General features: G+C 41.3%; 1 protein-coding gene across 1 annotated transcript in view; it reads left to right on the top strand.

Annotated features, from left to right (window-relative positions):
* KNTC1 (kinetochore associated 1) overlaps positions 1–15,979 on the top strand; it is a 74,644-nt gene that overhangs the window by 23,928 nt on the left and 34,737 nt on the right. The window contains exons 21-33 of the mRNA XM_029058528.2: positions 237–348; positions 5,268–5,411; positions 5,698–5,754; positions 5,846–5,947; positions 9,672–9,791; positions 9,877–10,020; positions 10,266–10,364; positions 11,754–11,857; positions 12,058–12,160; positions 12,981–13,115; positions 13,431–13,553; positions 15,280–15,352; positions 15,633–15,700. Of these exons, the coding sequence (XP_028914361.1) occupies positions 237–348; positions 5,268–5,411; positions 5,698–5,754; positions 5,846–5,947; positions 9,672–9,791; positions 9,877–10,020; positions 10,266–10,364; positions 11,754–11,857; positions 12,058–12,160; positions 12,981–13,115; positions 13,431–13,553; positions 15,280–15,352; positions 15,633–15,700 (1,384 nt within the window). The remainder of the gene's footprint in view (positions 1–236; positions 349–5,267; positions 5,412–5,697; positions 5,755–5,845; positions 5,948–9,671; positions 9,792–9,876; positions 10,021–10,265; positions 10,365–11,753; positions 11,858–12,057; positions 12,161–12,980; positions 13,116–13,430; positions 13,554–15,279; positions 15,353–15,632; positions 15,701–15,979) is intronic.

Genomic DNA, 15,979 nt, shown 5'->3' with positions numbered 1-15,979 from the left:
TCTTACTGAAGTTTCTGATATCCCATGGTATGCCCACAATTTAGCCGATCTGCTTTATTACCTCAGTGAATGCTCATAGCCCTTAATGATTATTATTAATATTATTACTCCTAATTTTTCCACTTTGGCTCGTTTTCCTTTGTTTTCCTGGTTTGTGTGATCCTGTCACCTTTCCTCACACCCTGTCATTAAATGCATTGTTTTTACTGAAATTAAAAAAAAAATCTTGATTTCAGTGGAATCTCTTGGATTGAATTTCTGAAAAATGAAGATATTCTGAAGGACATTTTCTTCCAGCTAGGAGAAGGAAATCTTGCTCGGGCACAATACCTTTGGCTTAGGCATCGGGTAAGTGTTCCGCGAATACTTAATTTAAAGCTTATGAAGTAGACTATTGAGTAAGACTAGGGATTAAGCATCATTTATGACCAAGAAATCAAGTAATGTATTTGAACTTGCTTTTCTTTCCAAGTTATAATTCAGCCCAGTGACCTCAAATAAGAGTTTGCAGAGTATATTTTTTTCTGCCATCATATATGGATAATATCTTTGGAATGCTTATAGCTTGCTACTTAGCTAATGAATGGTATCACATTTTATAAGAAGTCGTTTGGATTTGTTCCTTGGTGAGAACTGCAATTATGGATATACAGCTAGTATTGCTCAGTTTTAATCTGGAAAGACTGGAATGAATTATTCCATTGCTAACTGTATCCTGTTTAACCTCGTGATTTTTCAATGATATTCCTTTTAAGTAACTAGATTGTAAGCTCCTCCTGTAGACCATAAACTCTCTGAGAGTAGGGATCACTTCTACCAACTTGTAGTTTCCCAAGCACTCAGTAAAGAGCTCTGCATACAGTAAGTGCTCAAATTCCACCTATAGACATCTTTAAGCATGGAATTTAGTTATTCTAACATAACTTTGCTTAATGAAGCCATAAAAATTATTTAGACACTGTACATGGAAAGTGGGGTCAAAACCCCTTCTCCCTCAGCAGCGAAATTCATTCATTCAATAGTATTTATTGAGCGCTTACTATGTGCAGAGCACTGTACTAAGCACTTGGAATGAACAAGTCGGCAACAGATAGAGACAGTCCCTGCCGTTTGACGGGCTTACGGTCTAATCGGGGGAGATGGAAAGACAAGAACAATGGCAATAAATAGAGTCGAGGGGAAGAAGATCTCGTAAAAACAATGGCAACTAAATAGAATCAAGGCGATGTACGATTCATTAACAAAATAAATAGGGTAATGAAAATATATACAGTTGAGCAGACGAGTACAGTGCTGAGGGGATGGGAAGGGAGAGGGGGAGGAGCAGAGGGAAATGGGGGGAAAAGAGGGTTAAGCTGCGGAGAGGTGAAGGGGGGGTGGTAGAGGGAGTAGAGGGAGAAGGGGAGCTCAGTCTGGGAAGGCCTCTTGGAGGAGGTGAGTTTTAAGTAGGGTTTTGAAGAGGGGAAGAGAATCAGTTTGGCAGAGGTGAGGAGGGAGGGCGTTCCAGGACCGCGGGAGGACGTGGCCCAGGGGTCAACGGCGGGATAGGCGAGACCGAGGGACGGTGAGGAGGTGGGCGGCAGAGGAGCGGAGCAAGCGGGTTGGGCAGTGGAAAGAGAGAAGGGAGGAGAGGTAGGAAGGGGCAAGGTGATGTAGAGCCCTGAAGCCTAGAGTGAGGAGTTTTTGTTTGTAGCAGAGGTTGATAGGCAACCACTGGAAGTGTTTAAGAAGGGGAGTGACATGCCCAGATCGTTTCTGCAGGAAGATGAGCCGGGCAGCGAAATCAAACTATGATAAAAAAGAAAGGGGACTCTGAAGAATTCAGCCACCAATCAGAGCTCTCTTCCTGCTCAAACTATCTTCTTAGCCAGCAGCAGTGATACAGAGAGTGATAGGGCTACCTAGATATTCTATACAAGTCCCTAGGGGCATCTCTTGGTGTCCTAGGTTTCTCCAGTGTTGTGCATCTTGAAGGAAACTGAAAGCAGTGCATCTAGAGACTCCCCAGGGAGTCAGTCAATTGTATTTGAATGCTTATTATGTGCAGAGCACTGTACTAAGGGTTTGGGAAAGTTCAATATAAGAGTTGGTAGATATACTACCAGAACGATTGCAGACAGAGGTGGGGTGTTTTGGGAGAGATGTGTCCATGGCGTTGGACACGACTCAACAGCATACAGATTACAGTATCAGCCTCCTTGCTGACCTCCCACCCTCCTGTCTCTCCCCTCTCCAGTCTATATTTCACTCTGCTGCCCAGATCATTTTCCTATAAAAAGTTCAGGACGCGTTTTCCCACTCTTCACGAAACTCTAGTGGTTCTCTATCCACTCCGCATCAAACAAAAACTCCTCACCATTGGCTTTAAAGCACTCAATCACCTCGCCCCTTCCTATCTCACTTTACTACTGTCCTACAACAACCCATCCCACACAATTTGCTCCCTCTAATGCCAGTCTTCTCACTAACTCGATCTCGTCTATCTCGCCACTGGTTCCTCACCCGTCTCCTGCCTCCTCAAATCAGACAATTACTCTCCCTGGCCTTCAAAGACTTACTGAAGGCATATCTCCTCCAAGAGGCCTTCCTTGACTAAGTCCTCCTTTCCTCTTCTCCCACTCCCTTCTGCGTCTCTCTGACTTGCTGTCTTTATTCATCCCCCTCTCCTCCCAGCCCCACAGCAAGTAATTTATTCATTTATATTAATGCCTGTCTCCTCCACTAGACTGTGAGTTTATAGTTGGCAAGGAATGTGTCTTTTTATTATATTGGACTCTCCTAAGTGCTTAGTACAGTGCTCTGCACACAGTAAGCATTAAATAAATATGACTGACTGAATGAAAGAACTTACAATCTAGAGTGGGAGATAATAAAAATAATAATGGTATTTGTTAAGCACTTACTGTGTGCCAAGCACTGTACTAAGTGCTGAGGTAGATCCAAGGTAACCAGGTTGTCCCATGTGGGGCTCAAAGTCTTAATCCCCATTCTTACAGATGAGGGAACTAAGGCACAGAGAAGTGAAGTGGCTAGACATTAATATGTTACTGATATGTACCTAACTGCCATGTGACTGTGGGAGAAGTGAATAAAGTGTAAAAATCCAAGTGCAAGGTGGTGCAGAAAGGATTGGGAGAAGAGGAACTGAGGGTTTAGCTGGAGAAGGTGTTCTTGCCAAGATGTGCCTTCAGTAAGGCTTTGAAGTTAAGGAGAGTGATCATCTGTCAGATGTGAAGTGGAAGAGCATTCCAGTCCAGAGGAAGGACATGGGCGAGGGGTCAGCAGATACACGAGATTGAGGTATAGTGAGTAGGTTGGCGTTAGAGGAGTGAAGTGTGTGGACTGCGTTGTAGTAGGATATCAAGGAGGTAAGGTAGGAGAGGGCGAGGTGACTGAGTGCTCTAAAGTCTGTGGTAAGGCATTTCTGTTTGATGTGGAGGTGGATGGGCAACCACTAGAGGTTCTTGAGTGAGGAAACATGGACCGAACAGTTTTGTAGAAAAATGATCCAGTCAGCAGAGTGAAGAATGGACTGGAGTGGGAAGAGATAGGAAGCAGAGAGGCTATTGATGCCTATCTACTTGTTTTGTTTTGTTGTCTGTCTCCCCCTTCTAGACTGTGAGCGTGTTGTTGGGTAGGGATTGTCTCTATCCGCTGCCAAATTGTACTTTTCAAGTGCTTAATACAGTTCTGCGCACATAGTAAGCACTCAATAAATGCGATAGAATGACTGAACCGTCAGCAAGGAGGCTGATGCAGTAATCAAGGTGGGACAGGGTAGTGCTTGGATTAACATGGTAGCAGTTTGGGTGGAGAAGAAAAGGTGGATTTTTAATGATGTTGGGAAGGTTGAAATGTCAGGATTTGGTGACAGATCGATTATGTGGGTTGAATGAGAGAGATGAGTCAAGGATAGCACCAAAGTTACAGGCTTGAGACCGGGATAATGGTGGTGCTGTCTACAGTGATGGGAAAATCAGGGAGAGGATAGGATTTGGGTGGGAAGATGATGAGTTCTGTCTTGGACATTCTGCTCTGCCCTTACTGTCTCCATCATTGGCAGAGGAATTGGGAGGAGCTATGTGGATCCTGAGTTCTTGTACCAGCTATTTCTTCCAGTTTAATAATAGTAATAATAATAATAACAATGGCATTTAAGTGCTTACTGTGTGCCAAGCACTGTACTATGCACTGGGATGGATACCAGCAAATTGTGATGGACACCGTCCCTGTCCCACATGGGGCTCACAGCCTCAATCCCCATTTTACAGATGAGGTAACAGGCACAGGGAAGTGAAGTGACTTGCCCAAGGTCATACAAAAGACATGTGGTGGAGCCGGGATTAGAACCCATGACCTTCTCCCAGGCCCGTGCTCTCTCCACTACCCCATACTGCTTATGTTTACTTCTGGGCCAGTGCATCCTTAGAATTCTAGAGAGTACTATAATGAGCTCAGGAGGAAGTGTGTTACTTTCATTCAATGCTCCTTCCAAGCCCTTTGCTACCCCTGTTGATAGCATGAGCATGGCTTAGTGGTAAGAGCACGGCCATGGGTGTCGGAGGTTGGGGGTTCTAATCCTGGATCTGCCACTTGTCAGCTCTGTGACTTTGGGCAAGTCACTTAACTTCTCTGTGCCTCTGTTACCTCACATGTCCCCCTCACGTGGGACAACCTGATTACCTTGTATCTACCCCAGCACTTAGAACAGTGCTTGGCACATAGTAAGTGTGTAACAAATATGATTTTTATTATTATTAATAAAAGCTGTCTTAATTATGAAGTCCCTGGAGATTATCTGCTGGATTCCAGGGCTTCCCCAGTGTTGCAGGCATCTGGAGTAAATCTGAAGCAATGCTGTCTCATAGTGCTATTTTAGTGTTCTTTTGAGTCTCTGGCACAGTGGGAGCTCTGGGAATACATTGCTATCTTATGTGGCATTTTCCCTGCCCATTCTACATGTGAGGGTGTCAGGAACACCAGGAGAAGTGAAAGGGAAAATATTGTTGGGGTGTTTTCGGCAATATTTGTTCCAGTCTTTCATTTGGTGCCTCTGTGTTAAAGTTGATTCATTGATATAGAATCAGTCAATTAATGGTATACACTGAGCTTTTACTATGTGCAGAGCACTTTACTGAGCTTGGGAGAGTACAGTACAACAGAATTAACAGATACGTTCCTTGGCCCATAACGGGCTTCTAGTCTAGAGGGGAGATGCAGCTCTGCAAATTTATGTGCTTAAAGGTTTTTGTTTTGTTTTTTTTAAGGCCGACTTTGAAAGCAGATTTGATGAGACAATGCTAGAGAAATTGCTTAACTCAATTGCTGCAACAATCCCTGTGCAAGCCCTTTGTCTCTGGTTTAAAAACATTGTGATTCCATTTGTAAGAAGAGTTGTACCTAAAGGACAGGTAAACTTCTTTAAATATCCCTGGATGAACAAAATAATTTTTTTTCCTTTCTTATGTGAATGGACCCCTTCTTGAATTGTAACTATATTTCAATGACAACTTATCTGTTGCCGACTTGTTCATCCCAAGCGCTTAGTACAGTGCTCTGCACATAGTAAGCGCTCAATAAATACTATTGAAAGAATGAATGAATGATCTCCTATAATACCATTTTAAAGATCCTTATAGCATTTTCCCTGTTTTTGTCACTGCAAACTCTAACAGTTTCAGAAATTTTCTGTTTCAGAAAATTCTTGCAAAATGGTTGGAACAAGGAGCTAGAAATCTTGAATTAACTGATAAGGTAACAATTAATTTAGTGATTACTGGAAAAAATTCCCATTTTATATAAGTACTGTTGTTCTTAATATATATATTTAACTTTTATACAATAGGCAAACTGGCCAGAAAATGGACTTCAAATGGCAGAAGTGTTTTTTACAGCTAAAAATCCAGATGACTTGGGATTGGCATCTTCCTGGCATTGGATCCCCTTGGTATGTTATTTGTTGAGTGCTAATACCATGTTGTTAAATTCAGCGATGACACAGCTAACCCCCCAGACTGCCTCTTGAGTGAGCAGTCATAAACCCCTGAGTTGCCTAGGAATGCTGTAAGCTCACTGTGGGCAGGGAAATGTGTCTTATTGTTGTAATTGTGTTTTCCCAAGGGCTTGGTAATTAATGTTGGTATTTGTTAAGCGCTTACTATGTGCAGAGCATTCATTCATTCAATAGTATTTATTGAGCGCTTACTATGTGCAGAGCACTGTACTAAGCGCTTGGAATGAACAAGTCGGCAACAGATAGAGACAGTCCCTGCCGTTTGACGGGCTTATGGTCTAATCGGGGGAGACGGACAGACGAGAACAATGGCAATAAATAGAGTCAAGGGGAAGAACATCTCGTAAAAACAATGGCAACTAAATAGAATCAAGGCGATGTACATTTCATTAACAAAGTAAATAGGGTAACGGAAATATATACAGTTGAGCGGACGAGTACAGTGCTGTGGGGATGGGAAGGGAGAGGTGGAGGAGCAGAGGGAAAGGGGGAAAAGAGGGTTTAGCTCCGGAGAGGTAAAGGGGGGGTGGTAGAGGGAGTAGAGGGAGAAGAGGAGCTCAGTCTGGGAAGGCCTCTTGGAGGAGGTGAGTTTTAAGTAGGGTTTTGAAGAGGGGAAGAAAATCAGTTTGGTGGAGGTGAGGAGGGAGGGCGTTCCGGGACCGCGGGAGGACGTGGCCCCGGGGTCAATGGCAGGATAGGCGAGACCGAGGGACGGTGAGGAGGTGGGCGGCGGAGGAGCGGAGTGTGCGGTGTAGGCGGTAGAAAGAGAGAAGGGAGGAGAGGTAGGAAGGAGCAAGGTGATGTAGAGCCTTGAAGCCTAGAGTGAGGAGTTTCTGTTTGGAGCGGAGGTTAATAATAATAATAATAATAATAATAATGTTGGTATTTGTTAAGCGCTTACTATGTGCCGAGCACTATTCTAAGCGCTGGGATAGACATAGGGGAATCAGGTTGTCCCACGTGGGGCTCACAGTCTTAATCCCCATTTTACAGATGAGGGAACTGAGGCACAGAGAAGTGAAGTGACTTGCCCACAGTCACACAGCCGACAAGTGGCAGAGCTGGGATTCGAACTCATGAGCCCTGACTCCAAAGCCCATGCTCTTTCCACTGAGCCACGCTGCTGCTCTAGGTTGATAGGCAACCACTGGAGTTGTTTAAGAAGGGGAGTGACATGCCCAGATCATTTCTGCAGGAAGATGAGCCGGGCAGCGGAGTGAAGAATAGACTGGAGCGGGGCGAGAGAGGAGGAAGGGAGGTCAGAGATCAGGCTGACACAGTAGTCTAGCCGGGATATAACGAGAGCCTGTAGCAGTAAGGTAGCTGTTTGGGTGGAGAGGAAAGGGCGGATCTTGGCGATATTGTAAAGCACTGTTCTAAGCACTGGGGTAGATACAGGGTAATCAGGTTGTCCCAAGTGAGGCTCACAGTCTTAATCCCCATTTTACAGATGAGGTAACTGAGGCACAGAGAAGTTAAGTGACTAGCCCACAGTCACACAGCTGACAAGTGGCAGGGCTGGGATTCAAACCCGTGACCTCTGACTTCCAAACCCAGGCTCTTTCCACTGAGCCATGCTGTTTCTCGACAGTACAGTGCTCTGCACATAGTAATGTGCTCAATAAATACAGTTGAATGAATGAATGAATAGATTACCATGGCATCCAAGCAGCAGTTTTATAAATCAGGGTAGAGGTGGGTGGTTCTTATTTTCTGCACCTCTGTAGGGTGTATTGTTGACCTTATGGGGGCTTCAAGAGAAAATTTAAATGTGTCTATTCGGTTTTTCTCATTGTGTTTCTGGCTGTTTTGGCAAATATGGATGTTGATATAATGTAATTAGATTGTTTACTGTGAAAGTTTTGATTCTTCTAAGTGTTTTAGTTGTCTCTTCTGGGTCCTTCATTTGTTTTTTCTCTCTATACCCCTTTTCCTTCTGTTTATTTAGTTGAGAGGGCAGGGAACCATCATATTTTACTGCGAGTGGCATAAAATGGGAGATGACAGCTGTAGGCCACTTGTCAGCTGTGTGACTTTGAGCAAGTCACTTAACTTCTCTGTGCCTCAGTTACCTCATCTGTAAAATGGGTATTAAGACTGTGAGCCCCACGTGGGACAGCCTGATTCCCCTGTGACTACCCCAGCGCTTAGAACAGTGCTTGGCACATAGTAAGCGCTTAACAAATACCAACATTATTAGGTAAACTTTCCATAAAAGAATTAGCAAAGCACTGCTTTAACAAGAGAATTCTGATGTCCCTATGTTTTGAAGAAGTCAGTTTCCAAATGATTAGCTTTAAAAACGTATTGGAAGAATCAATCCATGATGCTTATAGAGTGCTTACTATGTGCAGAGCACTTTATTAAGTACTTACAGATCTCAACAATCTCTAGAGTGGCAATGCTGAGAATTGTAAATTTCATTTCTGGGCAGGGCCAGTCAGGGGAAACACTGTCTTATTTAGTGAAATAAATTGAATTTCTGAAAAAAGCTATTAAGAATATATTGTTCCTTACTGAATCTTACGAAGCAAGTTGCCTAACACCACCTTGGAAAATGGTGATTCTCATATTCAGGGGAAAAAAGAACTGTTAATTGATTTCTCAAAGCAGGAGTAAAATTTATTTATTTTTAGTTGTTTCAAACTGTATCATTTGATTAAGCACTACAAATCAGCAGCTGACAAGCTTTTCACAACAATCTAGGTGGTTCTTGGTCTTTTTCCCTGTTGCTTGTCCTGATTTAAAATGGTTCCAGCATCAGTTTAATTTTGATTATATGTCTAATAGGAGATTGTTCATCTCCTCCTCTTCTGCTGAACACGTAAAGAATGTGGTTTATAGCTTCCTAACATTGCACTTTACAAGGCAACAATCCCAAAATAATATTCACAAGCACTTTTTTAAACAAAGGTGACTAGTAATTACTTTATACAGTGAAGGCTTGGGCATTAGTCATACAATAAATTGAAGTGTAAAAATGGCAATTTTCCACCTTATTCTCCCATTAAAGTCTTGAATTATCAGTTGATTCCAAGTTGCACATTAACCCTTGACTCATAGATCAGGTAGTCAAGTTGTTGCCTTTTCTGTAGCTCTAGATGTCACAAATTGACACCTACAGAATGTCACTGTATCACCTTTTAGGGCACTCATTTTTCTTTCTTCCAAATTTTATCTGTTATAGTCAAGATAGATGGCTTGAATTCATTTGAGAGAAATTTGAAAAGTCTTCTAGTTTTCATTTTCATTCAGTTTAATAAATTTCACCAGGTCTTCCCTAGTTTACAATGTTCTAGAGAGTCTAATCCATTAAAAAATGGCTGGCGTTAAGTAGCCTAAAGAAATGCAACGTTCGTGTCAGGGGTTGTATTCACAAATGTCGTTAAAATTATGTTATTGTTCAGCTTGATTGTTTCTGGATCTTCAATCTCTGGCAGTGAGTGTGCCTGAATTAATTTGATTTTTTGTTGGGCAGGAGTGGGTCTTTAGTTCTTTTATAATTTGAATTATTCTAAAATTGCTTACTTTCCCAACTTCCCAATTTTCCTGTGCACATTTCAACCAATTGTTGGCTGTATCATTTTGACTAAATTTGGGTTGGGATAATCTAACATTTAGATTGATAGCATCTAATTTTAAATTATCTGTGTTTCAGAAAGAATATCAGAGCAGCGAAGAAGTGTGTCAGTTAAAGAAATTAGTGAACAGTTTACAAGAATTGATCAAGTTGGTCAGGAAGTACAACTGCAGATTGGCACTTAGTGATTTTGAGAAGGTAAAAAGTACAAGAATCTTTGTGAATTGTTATACTGTGTTGCAGTCTGGACATTTGTTTACTTTGATCTTTTTTAAATACCTAGGAGAATGCCACTACAATAGTGTTCCGTATGTTCGATAAAGTATTGGCACCCGAACTCATTCCATCTACCTTAACGAAGTTCATAAGACCCTATATGAAGGAACATAGCTTGCAGGAGGAGAAAGTTCTACTGCTCTATATAAAGGTAATTTTAGGAGTTGAGACATGCTCTGATGTAAACGATGTAAAGACGTTCTCCATGGGAAAGCCTGTCACTGTTTGGCTGTCTTAATTTAGCGATTGAGGATTTCTGCAGGGTTTTTTTCTGGGCAGCAACTTCCATTTCAATCTGTTCAAGTGCAATCGGAGGCAATATTAGCTTTGCCGTTCAGAATACTTTTAATTTGGGGAAAGAAGTTTTTGTTGTCAATTGAAATGATCCCTTTTTAGGAGCTGTTGAAATGCTGCAGTTCCCAGTCTGCATCCTTGTTTGAAACTGCATGGGAGGCGAAAGCCATGGCGGTCATCGGGTGCCTGTCGGATACAGATGTAAGTTTCTGGGAAACTGAGCAAATCAATATCAATGCAGCCATCTAGCACTAACAGGGTACAGGTTTCCCACACCGGTATCTAATATATATCCATTTCAGCCCCCTTGGGCTGGGGCTAAATGTAAATCAAGGAATGGAAGTCTCTGTTTCCTGCCATGGTCTCTTGAGTCCAGTTGAGAACATTCTGAGCAGGTTAATAAAACAGTTATCTCACTGGTGACTGCCTGCCCTTTTGTAATGGGCAGAGGTTTGTTAATATGTAATGCAAACTAGAATTACACACCGTTAGAGTGATAAACAGGGCAGGACATTAGTTCTACATGTCTCAATGTCAGTCAATCAATTGTATTGGGCACATTGCATGCACAGCATTTTACTAAGCACTTGGGAGAATACAATAAAACAGACGTATTCCCTTTCCAAAGTGAGCTTAAAGTCTATTATCCTCTACAGAGCAGGGAGTCTGTGTACAGGATAATAGAAAAGACTAAGGAAGAAGTTTTATAATTTTCACATCATCAGGGGAAGACCACTTCAAGCTATGCCTTCCTAGTGATACTACCGGTCCGGGTGGCCCAGGAAGCTTGCGGGAGCAGTAGATGGTTAGGAATGTTATGTGATTGTGGTTAGTGAATTCAGAATTCTGTGGTGAAGAGTAACTCAGTAGCATGGTACAGCAGGAAGGCAAAGCCTCATTAATCAAGCAATCATTTACAAGAAGATTATCAGTAATGCTATTAAAATTGGAAGGAAACATATTACTGGTGAACAGAAATGTCCCTTGGATGGAAGGGCTTTCATGACAAGATGAAGCAAGTTAATTTAAAGAAAGAACAAATAATAAAGGAGTTATTTTACACTCTTCAGGACCAAGCTGTGTGAACAAACCTTCTGAGCGTAAATGTCCCCGATACTGAGCCCTGTTAAAGGACACTAGTTAACAACCTTAATAAAAGTTTAAAACTCATGAGAAGCAGTATGGCGTAGTGAATAGAGCACAGACCTGGGAGTCAGGGGGTCATGGGTTCTAATCCCAGTTCCTCCACTTGCCTGCTGTGTGACCTGGGCAAGTCACTTTACTTCTCCATGCCTGTTACCTCATCTGTAAAGTGGGGATTGAGACTGTGAGCCCCTCTCGAGGCAGGAACCGTGTCCAACCCGATTTGTTTTGTATTCACCCCAGTGCTTAGTAAGCACCTGAACATAGTAAGTGCTTAACAAATACCACAATTACTATTATTATGCAAAACAGGATTTTGGTTAAACAGAAGTTAACCAAAAGGGATACCTTTGAACCTGGTTGGGGTCTCTTTCTGTTAATTTAGACAATGCCAGGCAATCTACTGTGTAAGAATCCGTTTTCATGGGCGTCTGTTTGTCTCGGTAGCTCATATTCGATGCAGTGCTTCAGATAATGTATGGAGCAGTGGTGCCCTGGAGTGCAGCAGTTGAGCAGCTAGTGAAACAGCACTTGGAAATGGATCATCCCAAGTAAGATATGACCTTGCTGAATATTTTGTACATATTGTTTGGAAATGTCATCTTGCTTTGCAGTTGGTGAGGCTTTTCCAATAATAAGTACATAGTAAAAAAAAGTTACATGTCTAAATGCTGTGCAGTTGATTTTGATATGGCAAATTGTATTGGATAAAATTACAAGCCAATCAGTAATATTTTATTTTGCTTTAAAGGGTCAAATTATTACAGGAAAGTTTTAAGTTAATGGAGATGAAGAAGCTTTTGAGGGGATACGGAATAAGAGATATCAATCTTTTAAAAGACAAACAGATAATGGTAAGTAAATTACACTAGTCTTTTCCTCGCTTTGTTCTTCAGCTCTTTTTTGGTCTGTGTCTCTTAGAATATGCTAGAAACTCTGAAGAAAGTGTTTGTGCTTCAAATAATTCATTTTGCAGCCAGTTTGGGTTTTGCTTCAAATAATTCATTTAGCAGCCAGTTTGGGTTTTGACTCTGTATCCGCAAAGGAGGAAAAGAAAAAATAATAGTGACTATTGAAAGTGCCTTATTGTGTGAAGAGGGACGGTGTGTCTCACTAATAATAGTCAGGTTGCCTTTAAGAAGAGGGAAATAGTCCTTCTTTTTTAAGTCTAGAATCGGCCAAATCTCTTCCTTTCCTTCCCCCTCTCCATGGCACTGTGATCCTCATTCTTCCCTTCCCTTACCTCCAGAGGTAAGATCACATGGCAGCTCTTGTTGTTCCCGGGGAGAGGGAATTGATCTCTTAATGGGCCCAACCCTTGTGCTGAGGAAAGGAGAAGGTGGGGATGGGTGTTATCAGAACTAAGTACTGGGTCCGAGCCAGCAGGTATTCCAGTTTGCGGAACTGTAAAAACACTTTTGGACACATGCACAAGAGTTTTATATATATTGATAAAGTTGAGAAAGGAATCAAACAGGAAAAGGCCATACAAACAGTAGAAACTAAAGCATTTTTTTCCCTTCAATTTCCATCTGTTTTAATACAAACACAGTCTGGATTTACCCAATTTCAGGTTAAACCTAATCTTGAGAGCTGTTTTTTAGCTCTACCCAGGGAATTTCACTGTAATAAAAATCAATTTCCAAAGCAGATAGTTGTATTATTTTCTTTCAGAGGGTGGTGAGGTATATTCTCAAGCAAGATGGTCCTTCGTCATTAGAAGATGCTTTAAAAGTGGCACAGACATATATGTTACCTAACGATGGAGTGTACTGCCTAAAGATTATTGACCTGATTGACAGAGAACGGGTATATATGTTTTAATGTTTTCTTTGTTTTGGGGGTTGGCTATCAAATGAGATATACTCTGGGTTTTTGTAGAGTTTGGATTTTCTTTCTTTCTCATATGCAGTATGTAGTTGTTTTGACTAATTTTATATATTTCTCTGGAAGTCCTAATATAAGGGGAGCTAATTTTAAAATTAAATTCACCTGTTTGATAGTCAAGCTATTGGTCTCTTGAAATGAGAATATTGAAGTAAAATAATACATATTGAAACATTAAAAGGAACATTTTCCAATGCAGTGCCCTTTATTTGATCTTCAAATATGATATTTTTGTAGGGTGAAGAATGTCTCGACTTACTGAAGTCTCTGCCTCCTTCTGAAGTTGAGCAAACCGTGGAAAGACTGGTCATATGGGCAAGGCTAGCTCTACAGGAACATCCTGACTCTAACTCTGAAGAGGTATTATTTTAATGGGTTCCACTTGGAAGTATTCAATCTTATTTGTTGTTTAACAAAGAATGTGGGATAAATATACTAAAGGGCACTTAAGAACCCCCTTTCAAATTAATCAACAGTATTCATTGAGCATCTATTGTATGCAGAGTAACATACAAAGCACTTGGGCTTCTAATTACATGGATGACCTCATTTTAGTAATTACAACCTCACCTAAAAATCACTTCTCCTTCTTCCTATTTACAAAATACACTTAAAATATTTTTATTTTTACTTCCTCACAGCCTTCATAATCTTTTCCCAAACATTAGATTCACACTCAGTGACAATGGTGGCATTAATTGGATCAATATCCTGATATTCTCTAATAAACTTGGTTTCAAAGGGTCTCCTAAGCTTTTTCCTTCTGAAGCCATAAAAGATCGATATCCCTGTGGTTGAGATCTAGGGCTTGGAGAACTCAGTAACCTTTTAAAGCCCACCTAAGTAGAGGTTTCTCCAAGCTTTGTTTTGCTGGCCCTTGGCAATAAGAGCTCCTTTTGGTTCTTTCTCTCTGTCAGAGCCTCCCTGTCTTGCTGATTATTTCCTCATCCTCCTCTCCCTGCCTTCGAGTAGGATCTATAGCTCTGTTCTGCTACTATCCACTGCTACGCCTTTAAATAAGCTCTTTTAAATTCTAAATCACTTGATGTGAAGGAGATCAGGCTGTGCAGGAATATAGTCCTGTCGTTTATGGAATTTGGGCTTATAGTGTGCCAGACACTGTACTAAGCACCAGGGGAGCAACTGAAGATCGATTCAGATGTAATCCAGGTCCCGTAAGGGGCTTAATCTTAATCGAAAATCTATGTTCATATTCAGTCAATTGTATTTATTGAGTGCTGTATATAAGTGAGCACTGTATATAGATGAGGGGGAGAAGAGACGTGCCAGGAAAGTAATAATGGGGTAAATTTAGGCATAACAACCACCAAGCAGAGGTACTGTACTGATGGAAGGAAGTGGTCCTCAAGCACCTCACTGTTCCAAGCCAGGTCTTTATAGGGCTGAGAGCCATGACCAGGGGAAGCAGCGTGGCTCAGGGGAAAGAGCCTGGGCTTCGGAGTCAGAGGTCATGAGTTCGACTCCCAGCTCTGTCACTTGTCAGCTGTGTGACCATGGGCAAGTCACTTCACTTCTTTGTGCCTCAGTTACCTCATCTCTAAATTGGGGATTAAGATTGTGAGCCTCACGTGGGACAACCTGATTACCCTGTATCTACCCTAGCGCTTAGAACAGTGCTCGGCACATAGTAAGCGCTTAACAAATACCAACATTATTATGACCTTTCCATCGTTCTAAAAGGTATACTTTGACCTGCCCCATTCTACCTGGACATGTCTTCTCCTTTCAGCTTTGGGGGAAGGAGCCACTCTGGCCCCTGGACCTCCCCCCTCTCACACACCCCAACCCCCCGTCCCTTGTGTAGACTTCGTGAGTCCTGATGGTGGCTAAAGTCCAGGCTATAAACATTCAGTAATAAAGGATTGACTATTAGGTACATCAAAGCACAGTTAATATAGTAAAAAGAAAAAAATAGCTTATTTTAAATTTGGATATTAAAACTTTGTGCCTTATTGTATAACTGAATAAGTGACCAACACCACATTTCACTGTCTAAAGAGCTTCTAGTTCTTTTTAATGAGCAGGAAGGGAACAGACTTTATTGAATTTCTTTTTGTCTTTTCAGAGCAAGTTCCAGCAAATGTCTATAGCCAAAACACTGGTAAAATGTCTGAAAATACTACTTAATATTCATAAAGGTAAATTATCCTTCAGCACCCAGTTTACTTTGACAATGGTCTCTCCCTCCCAAGAATGACTGCCTTTTCCTACTGTATCCCATTGTGAGAAAAACCTCATTGCCTTGTAGCAAAAAAATTCATTTCACACATTTCCAGAAAAAGCAAAAAATAAAGAGAAACCTTACAAAACTAAAAGACCAAAGTTTATTTAGGTGTCTAGTCCCTCAATCCAAGTCACCTAGACTCTAGGCATGTTTTGGTTTGTATGGCAGCTGTAATTAGTTTTGTTTTATTACAGAAAATCCTATGAAGAAGGATGAATGTGAAAAAAATGTAAAGATGTTTGAAACCATGGTTAGCCTACAGGTAAAGAATATGACTTGTTTAGAGGGTCACTAACTCCAGTGGCTTTCTTTAGTTTTAGTTAAGCAGGATTGATGAGAAATCATATTTAATTCTAGCAGCCTCTTTTCTTAATTCGTAAATAAAGATCAATTCAGAATGTCCCTATCCTTTAAAGAACCAGTCGGTTTTTGTTTTTTCCTGGTTTTTTGAAAGAGAGCAAGGTTTTTTGAGAGAAGGGGATAGTGTGGTTTGTTGTTTAGTTCTGAGTTAAAGTCCCCTGAAATTTGCTGTGACTTTGGA

This window comes from Ornithorhynchus anatinus, chromosome 2 (assembly GCF_004115215.2).
Source record: "Ornithorhynchus anatinus isolate Pmale09 chromosome 2, mOrnAna1.pri.v4, whole genome shotgun sequence".
Lineage (NCBI taxonomy): Eukaryota > Metazoa > Chordata > Mammalia > Monotremata > Ornithorhynchidae > Ornithorhynchus > Ornithorhynchus anatinus.
This window is presented reverse-complemented; position numbering and strand designations above follow the sequence as displayed.